This window comes from Numenius arquata, chromosome 8 (assembly GCF_964106895.1).
Source record: "Numenius arquata chromosome 8, bNumArq3.hap1.1, whole genome shotgun sequence".
Classification (NCBI taxonomy): Eukaryota; Metazoa; Chordata; class Aves; order Charadriiformes; family Scolopacidae; genus Numenius; species Numenius arquata.
Genome location: NC_133583.1, coordinates 55,630,915 through 55,640,134, shown reverse-complemented (window position 1 = coordinate 55,640,134; position 9,220 = coordinate 55,630,915). Strand labels below are relative to the sequence as shown.

The 9,220-nt window shown below is 44.0% G+C and overlaps 1 protein-coding gene across 2 annotated transcripts; it reads left to right on the top strand.

Moving 5' to 3' along the window:
• Nucleotides 1-1,731: 1,731 nt before the first annotated feature.
• Nucleotides 1,732-3,708, top strand: COA7 (cytochrome c oxidase assembly factor 7). 2 transcript variants are annotated; one of them, XM_074152354.1, is made up of 3 exons: nucleotides 1,732-1,862; nucleotides 1,947-2,087; nucleotides 3,114-3,708. In XM_074152354.1, exons 1-3 carry the CDS (start codon nucleotides 1,757-1,759, stop codon nucleotides 3,560-3,562), a joined length of 696 nt encoding a protein of 231 aa, XP_074008455.1. In that variant the 5' UTR covers nucleotides 1,732-1,756; the 3' UTR covers nucleotides 3,563-3,708. The 2 variants fall into 2 exon arrangements, with proteins under 2 accessions (XP_074008455.1, XP_074008456.1); XM_074152355.1 differs by lacking the exon at nucleotides 1,947-2,087 and having other exon boundaries at nucleotides 1,757-1,862; nucleotides 3,114-3,562.
• Nucleotides 3,709-9,220: the final 5,512 nt, after the last annotated feature.

Below are 9,220 nucleotides of genomic sequence, written 5' to 3'. Positions count from 1 at the left end.
CAACAACTTCACTCTCTCACTCCAACCTGAATGTCATCAGATGTCTTGTCTTTGCCGCTTTCTTCTCATTCCATCTGGATTTGTGATAGGAACTCTCTTCCTTTCTCCTGTCTGGGCTCAGAGGGTGAGAGCTCTCAGATGGATCCCTTGCCTTCAGTGCCGGTTCTTGGCCTGCCCCGTGGCACTCCCGAGCCACAGCAGCCAGGGAAACTTTGCTTCTGGTGTGGAGGGGCCGTAGGGTTGAGCTGGCACTGACTCAAACGTGGGCATCAGACACTGCAAAGACAAAATCCCAGCGAGAACAGACTCTGCAGGGATTTAAACCAACAAACTCCATGAGTTTCTACAGACCATGTGCAAAGTGAAATTTTTCTAAGCCGGATTTTCAGAAGAAACAGTGTTGCTGGTACAAAAGCAGTTCATCTTCCAAAAGCCTTCTCCAGAACAGAGGACTTGACACAAAAGTTCTCAGAGAGCAGTGAGCAGGCACCAAATTACATGTATGTTCTTACTTGCCTTCTCACAGATGTGTCAGTGCTTTTGGTCGGTACATTTTGAAAACAGGATTTTAGCTTCATCTGGACAACTTGCGTTAACTCCCACCCAAATACTGAGAAGTCTGAAAAGTCTTAACGAAATACTTTAACAGAAGTTGTAACTGGCATTTTGACAGCACGTCCAGCACGTGCTGCCATCAGTCCAACTGGCAGTGGATCTCGCAATTAGCTCCAGCCGTTAATAGGCAAGCTGGTTTCTCCCTATGGGAGCCTATGCGCAGGATTTAACTGGGTTTTGTTTATCCCAAAAGCTTGACAAGCCAGCATTACGTTACTGATAATTTGGGACAAAGCATTCTCAAATGTTCTTTGAAATTAATTTTAACACAAATGTTCTTTGACATTAGTTTTAACTCTAAGTAATTTGTCAAGTAAATTTCTCATGTGCTGCTGTACTCTGGGAAAATTCGGTTTGTCTTCAAAACCGCTGGAATTGGATAGTGTGCCGTATTTTGTACAAGTGTCCTAATATCACGTCAGGCTTAAATTCATCCATAACTCGAGAATTAGGGTTTGTCGTGTGGTGTTAATTGTTTTACCCTTTTTCTAACAACCCTGGCACCGCCTGCGGGGACGTGCTGGCATGGGGGCTTCCATCTCTTCAAAAAGCACCTCCAGGATCTTTCATCGCACCACAGAAAGGGACAGTTGCTGGTCATCAGCCACCAGCAGCAACTCCCCTGTCCTCAAATTGAGTTGAAAAATATTTTATCTGTTAATCCCAGACAAAAACACGCAGGCAGCGCGTTGGGGAGTTGGTAAAGCAGCCCCGGCTTCTAGGCCACGCAGTGTATTAATGTATACGGTAATGCCTCAACTTCTGGATTTGATTGTCCTGAACCTCAGAAATATCTACCCAATGGCGCAAAACTCGGAAAGTAAAAATACTAACAACGAGTTATTGCTTTAAACTTGTGAACTGTCACTCTCTGGCGGTGCCGAGGGGGAGAGATGAGGCAGCGCAGGCGAACGCTGGGCCCTCCCCGCCGCGCTGTCCCAGAGCCCTGCGGGGCGGCGGCGGCTCCCCGGCCGGTGCCGGAGCCGGGGGAAGGGGTGGCGGAGCCGGGGCAAGGGAAGGGGAACGGCGGTGGAACCGGGGAAATGGCGGCCCCGCCTCGGCGGCGCATCGATCGCTCGGCGCTCCCGGAAGGCGCCGTATCGATCGCTCGGCGCTGCGCGGCGGCCCTGTCAGCTCCGGCATGGCCGGGTTCATCAACTTCGAGGACGAGGAGGAGGTGAGGAGTTACTTGGAGAACTTGCACGTCGAGTACAGCTACCAGTGCTTCAAGGAGAAGGACCCGGAAGGTAAGCGGCCCCACCGCCACCCCCTGGGAGCTGAGGGGTCAGCTCCCCGGCGGGAGGCTCAGCCCCTTCTCTGGTGCCTTGCAGGCTGCCAGCGCCTCGCCGACTACCTGGACGCCGTGAAGAAGGACTTCGTGGCGGCGGCGCGGGTGCTGCGCGACAACTGCGAGGGACACGGGCACAGCGAGAGCTGCTACAAGCTGGGGGCCTACCAGGCCATCGGCAAAGGTGGGCCGGGGTGGGCAGTCCAGCCGCCACGGCCTGGGTTTCCTCTGAACCCCTCCTGCCCGTGGTGAGCACGGTGGTGGGTGTCCGGGGTTCTGCCACCGCAGCACAGAGCCCCACAGCTGGTTTGTGGTGGCCCGGCCCGCAGCCTGAACTTCTCCGTTTGCGGGTTTTGGGGCAGGGAGGGTGGCTATGCCTGTGGGGAAACACAGCTTATTTTTCTGCAAAGGTGGCGAGCACCGGCATTTCCTCTTGACCTTGGAGGAGGATCTACCTGTCCTTCCCCTGTTATAGTCATGTAATAAAAGCTGGGGAAGGGTGGAAAACCTGAAATTGTTTCCTTCTGAAAAATCAACTTTAGGTTAACCACATGTATTATCTTTATAATTATGCCTATATAAGTGGTAAGTATATCCAGTGCTGAATGCTGCTGTGTCCCCTGTTCTTATAATACAGATTTCTTCCTGTCTGGCTGTTCTTTTTCTACAGAAAGTAAGGAAGAAATAAACTTACAGCCTGGTAACACTGCTTACTGACACATAAGTAGGCCCCAGGTCTGCCCAACATATATCTGCTAGTATGGTAATGAGAAGCAGTTAAACTAGTGAGTCTTCTGTCAAATAACAATACTAGGAAGCAGTATATTTCCACTCTAGTTCAAAACTAGTAGCAATCTTGGTGTACCTATAGGTATACCGGCAAAAGAATACTTTGCCTAGTGTAAGCTGTTAAGAAATCCATAGATGTAGTAGCGGAAAGAATGTTTTGTGGGTTTGTTTGTGGGGTTTTTTGTCTGCCTAAGTTGTGGTTACTGGAGAGTGGAGAAGGGTTTCCTAACTTGAAGATACTAGCAAAACCTGTGTGACTGAGACAATGATACTGTCTCTGAAGTCCTGAATTTTGACTGTAGCATCTAAAATGAGGGCTGCTGTTTTTCCCAAAGAGCACTGGGAAGCATTCTGCAAAGCAGAGAGCTTCCATTTGTTTTAGCACGTCCTTACAGTAATCTTTTGGTTTCTTGGCCGGCAGGTGGACTTGACCTGGATTTGAAAGCTGCCTACAAATCTTTTATGAAGTCATGTGAGAAAGGTGGGAAGAAGTCAGTAAATGCATGTCATAACGTTGGGCTGTTGGCCCATGATGGGAGAGTAAACGATGATAAACCTGAGCCTGTTGTCGCTAGAGACTATTACACAAAAGCCTGTGATGGCAATTTTGCTCCTAGCTGTTTCAACCTCAGTGTAATATACCTCCAAGGAGCACCTGGGGTCCCGAAGGACATGAACCGTGCTTTGAAGTACTCGCTGAAAGGGTGTGAGCTGGGTCACATATGGGCTTGTGCCAATGCCAGTCGAATGTACAAACTGGGAGATGGCATTGAGAAGAACGATGCGAAGGCAGAGGATTTGAAAAACAGGGCAAAACAGCTGCATAAAGAACAGAAAGAAGCCTCGACTTCTTTAACGTTTGGGGAGTAAAACTGTCAGTTGCAGTTATTAAGGCTGCAGTTTTAAATGGCAAGTGAACTTGTTATTTAAATCGTGAGTATACGGTTTTCAGTCATAATAAATATCCTGTATTTGCACATGCAAATAAACATATTTTTGCGGATGCAACAAACATGACCAACTCTGCTGTCCCTTTATATTTTTAAATACACAAGTTCTTAAGTGTATTGCTTAGATCTCTCCTTTAACTAACACAAAAGTATCTGGCCTTTTGGAACTTTGTTCCTGTGGTTTCAAGTATGAAATTGGTCCATAACGTACTCTTTCTTTTTTTTTCCCCACTGCAAATGTTCATAACAAGCAGCTGTAATTCTGTACTGGGCTCAGGCTGAATAGCTTGCTATTGTGTAAAGGTTTCTGCTCTTCAGAGACTGTCAGGAATCCCACGTATTTTCTGAGTTAACTTCTTGCTGGAACAAGCACAGATTTTGATCTGCTTTCACATGATGTTTAAGTCTCGCCACTTCCACTTTAAAACCATGCTCATTTTGCTCTCTTTGGCCACAGAAATATTGTCCTTTGCTTGTACTGTCAACTTACTTTGTTAATTCTGAGAAGTTTGTCCTGGCTGCATGTTGATTCTGGACAGTGCTTCTTGCTCTCTGTGACCTTTCCAGGTCCAGGGGGAGATGCTGCTTTAGGCCCTGAAAGCGTAAAGCTTTTCCCTCCTCAGCTTAGATCTAGAAAAATTTGTGTTCAGATGATGCCAAGCCCAGAACAGTACTGAGCCTGTATGGCAGTATGTACCTAGAGACATCTCTGCCTATAGATCTTGCAAATCAAACAGGCAGGAGAGAAAGGAACTTAATTAGCTTTGTTGGGCAGATGAGATACAGGGGCAGAGCTTAGTGCTGCCCCAGATTGTAGAGGAAATAAGTAAAAGAGCTAGGAATTGGCCTGGATCCACTGAATTATGTAGAATTATCCAAGACAGGAGATTCCCTTTCAGACAAGGCATACGCACAGGTTTTAAATACCTTTAGCCTGAATGTTGTTCTCAGCATCTCGCCAACTGGTTTGTCACTGTACCTCAGTGCCCTCTGTGCCCGACTGCTTTAGGGGATTGCTCTCCCACGCACGGTGATCACCCCTTATTCAATTACACACAAATTGTTTTATTTTTCTGCCAGCTTCTGAAACACTACATTCTATTTTTTTATAATACAGATGTAGGGAGCAAGGTGCTAACTGATCAGATTTTGGATGCAAATCCATAGCTTATATATATGCAAACCATAACATATGTATTCTGAACCAGCAGTCTAAATATTTAAAGTAAGGCAGTACATGTAAATGTATTCATGTACTTGCATGATCTTTTATAATTTTGGTGTGTATGAATATATGCGAAGCTTGTGATACATGTTTGTATGTTTTGCTGTAAATTTACTGCTGATTTAGAATACGAATGCTCTGGCTATGGTCTGACTAAAGATACAAACTTACTATTGAAGTAAATTAAATGGGAGAAAAAACAACACTCATTTGGCTGTTGCCACGACTGAAAGCAGAATTTTTAGAATCTCGTTGCGTGCTGTCTCAGGCAGAGCACGTATGAATTAAAGCGTTCTTCTAACTTAACTGCACTTTTAACAGACTTCTTGGAAGGGATGTGCATGCTGCTGGAATGAAAATCCCAGAAGGACAGTGTAGTGATGAAATGGGTACACTGCGACGGCAGATGGCAGTACATGAAAAACATTCTTGCATAGCGTGGGCGTAAGGCTTATGGCTCTTGTTTTCAGCAGCCTGGGGGGAAAAGAAAAAAAAAAGCAGTGGTAACAAAAGCGAGATTAATTTTTCCGTTAACACGGTTAATGTTTTATGGCAGTTCAAGAAACTAAAGCTCATTTAGAGGAACACACTTGGCCTGATTCTTTGCTGTTCTGGGCATTTGTTTCACTTGGGAAAGGTAAGTAAATGCTACCTCTGCCGAGTGTAACAGCCGAGTAATAAAACAGTTTGGAAGCCATGTGTACGGAGTAAGCAATTACAGGTGGCTCAGGGCATTGGAGAATTGAGTGACATTTTAAGCCCTGATCTTTTTTTTTGAGCTTGTAACGCTCACTGTCTCCGAGCAGATCCTCAGTCCAAATGAGCCCGCGGCACTAGAGCAGGCTTTATTCCACCAGGAGTAATGATTGTCAGCGATCCCCCTGGTGAACTTCCACTCAACACAGCAAACAGGCACGTGGGAACATCCTCAATAAAAGTGACACACATTGCAGATAATTAAAGCCACATATAAAATGCACGTTGCAGGGAGGTTTTTTTCATAGCACTTGAGAACTCAGAGGCTCGCAGAGTTTAAATATTATAAAATGAACTATTTTCATAAAAGCTGTCAAGCATGTTAGTACAGATAAGTTTATGAAGTATCATCCAATTTTGTACCAGTGGTTGCAAAGGCAAACCCAAATTAAAGAAGGCTCTTTTGTTACACTAAAACACCATCAAAACCAGTTTAAAGTGTTTTCCGGCTGTCTCTGAACAGTTTGCTGCCTGTTCCAGACACACCTATATCTTTTTTACCTAGATATCAGTGATGCTGTAACAGATGCATTAGATGCGTAAGGCCATCTCCCACTTGACTATTTTCCCTACAAAGTGACTGTGTCAAAAAAAACCAAAAAACAGCCAGTCTCATTTCAGCGTATTATAAATTATATGTGGTTAATCCAGTCTATAGCAGAAACTACAGACTCTACTAGTAGCAGTCTGTTCTCAACCTAGAGATCATGTTCAGGAGACATAATCAAAATCCATTAAGAGGTGAAAATTGTACTGCAAATTTTGGCTTATAGCCATCTTGTTCTGATAATTACGAGAGTATTACCAAAAGGCCAGTATCTTCCTGCTCTTTCTTTTAACCTGATGTTACAAAGGCTAAATTTTATGTCCTCTTGGGAAGAAAATTGTTCCTCCAAAGCGTCTGAGGTCGTAAAGAAAAAGTGATAGGTATGTGATCATAATAGCATATGGAAATATGTTGATCTCTTTAGGATCAGTGGATTGTTTAAGAAATAAAGGAGTTTATCTCAGCTTCACAGCTCCTAAACCACTCTCTGCTTTCTCTTTCCTTTGTTTATATTGATCTAAGCGTACTGCTGACCTGCTTTAATAAAGCAGCAATATACTTCAGAAGGGATGGTGACCAACTCTAAGTAATTAAATAGACTTATGAATACATGGCTTTAAACGACAAAAGCATTCACTGCGGGATGCTTCCTGCAGCCGTGAAAAGATCGCCAGTGGAGTGCTGGGTTTGTACCGAGATGTAAAAACCACTGGCACCACATCCTGTTGTGTCGTTAAGTGTCATTTGGATTAATTCTGGACAAAAGATGCTGATGGATAAAGAAGCTGCATGACGTTGTAGAAACAGAAAAGCAGAGTTGTCCTGGTGGTTCTGTTTTGGTGTTATATTGTAATAAAAGCAGTTTTGCAGCAGTTTTGCTTACCTTTTATTCGGCCGTCAGTAATGACTCCTCTCTGCAATGTATGTGTGAAGGTCATTCTTGTAGCTGTACACAACCGCCCAGATGGGTGGTCTGGCAGAATTTGTGTGTGCAGTCGCCACACCACGAAAGCAAAAATACTGTGTTCCATGTTACAGTACAACCTTCTTATTCAGTGTGGAGAGAAATTCACTCTGTCAGCAATTTTTCACTTCATCACTCTCCCAGGTAGCTCTTCTCCTCTTTTGGTAGATGGAGAAGGAAGAATTCCTCCTTTCCTTGCATTTCCCAGCATCTCATCCACTAAACTTCAGACGAAGACAGTTCTGCTCAGGGTTGTGCCTTTTTGGAGGGTGAAGCAAGAAGGCAGAGGGAGGAAAAGGAATCATGGCACAGCGAGAAGCAGAGTAGAAAATTAGCAATATATCCAGTTGTATTATTCCAACAATTTGTGCTGGGGTAACACCCAGGGATTGAATTCAGGTCCTGATATTAGGTCATTAGTGTGCACCCGTAACGACACCCCCAATCCAGAGACCCACAAGCTAAGGTTCAGGTTTGTACAAAGTCCCTAGTACATTCTTCAATATCAAGCACTAGTATCCTGCTCTGATTTTCCAGACGCTGTAGCAACAGCATGGCCCAGAATCCACACAGAACAGATTTCTCCAAGACTCTTAAGACTTCAGTGATCAATTCTGTGCCAAATTTTCAATGTCTAATTCTTATGCCATATCTGTAGCCTCCCAGTGCTTTCATTTTTCAGTATACACACTTGAAGCAAACACAATAACCACTAATTACACTAATTTCAGACTATATCACATATTTCTAATTTGTTGTTATTGCCTTTCACTCTAGTAGTAGTTACAATTACCAATGGTATATTTGTTCCAAATATGATGTTTTATACTTCTTACACAGTTTATTTTACAGTCTTGTTTGTAATATGGTAGTATGGTTTTGTAACACAGTCTTATTTGCAATCCTTTTTTCCCCTAGATCAACGAGTAAGAAATTTGTGTGATATGGAATTATAAAATTAAGGCCACTTTGGAGCGGTACTTTCAGATGGGGATTTGTGAACAGCATAATCGTAATGCACACGCACGCTCCAATTCATGAGTGTGGTGGGAGTTCTCTAGAAGATCTCATTCTGCCTATGCAGAACTGAAATACCGTGCTTTAAACATACCCTGGAGAGTTTTTCTTAGCAACTGAGAAGCTTCTGGGAAAATAGAAGAAAGAAAGAAAGAAAGAAAGAAGATGAAACCTGGCATGTTTACACAGCGGTTGTCACCCACAGCATTCTAGCACCCTTCACCCGGTGAATCACAAGAAACAGAAGATTTGCTTTTCAGCTCAGAGAGACATTACGTGCAGAGTTGGGTAAGAAAGCCATTGAAGAAAAACGTTAATTGATTGGCCATGATGTAATTTCATAACTTTGAAGACAAGGATAACCTGCATTTATGTTAGAAGTTCCTTATTCTGACAGTCCTCATTTGACACTTAATGGCCTGGTCTGAGCATTTCGTTGTCCCACAAAATACACTGAAAGGAAGTGAGCTGGTTTCCTTCCAGCTCTCCTGCACCTGGAAGCACGCCATGTTCCTATAGAGCTTCCTGCCCAGGAAACTCTCATTTCTTTGCAAAAACCTTTTCTGCGAACTCCTGAGAAGGAACCCTGTATTATCTCTATCACACAGGAAAGGAGGACGAGGCACTGACCAGGTAATGGCTTATTTCAGGTCACACAATGTCAGTAGGGGCCCAAACTGATTATTCTCCAAACAGTATTTATCATGGCAATGGTCAATTCTTTACAAGCCAAGAAATACTAAGATGGGAAAGTGGCCTTTGAATGTTACTCTGATAATATTTGTGAAATGTTATTCTGCAAAGATGCAATAGCCATCTCAGCGCAAGTGTTGTTAATAACTGCCGAAGAGAAAACAAGAAGCTGTGACACTGTCAAGACAGCGAGCAGTCTTGCTGTGTTACCTTCAGGGAAGTTATTTTGTGTGCCTGCTTAAGTGGAATGTTTTCTTTACGGCATTGTTTGGCTTATTTGTCCTGCAGTTAGTTCAAAGGAAATATGGAGTATCTTACTTGTCAGGTAGGCTGAGACAGAGTGACGTTAGGTGTCCCAGGGACCCAAACCTCCCTC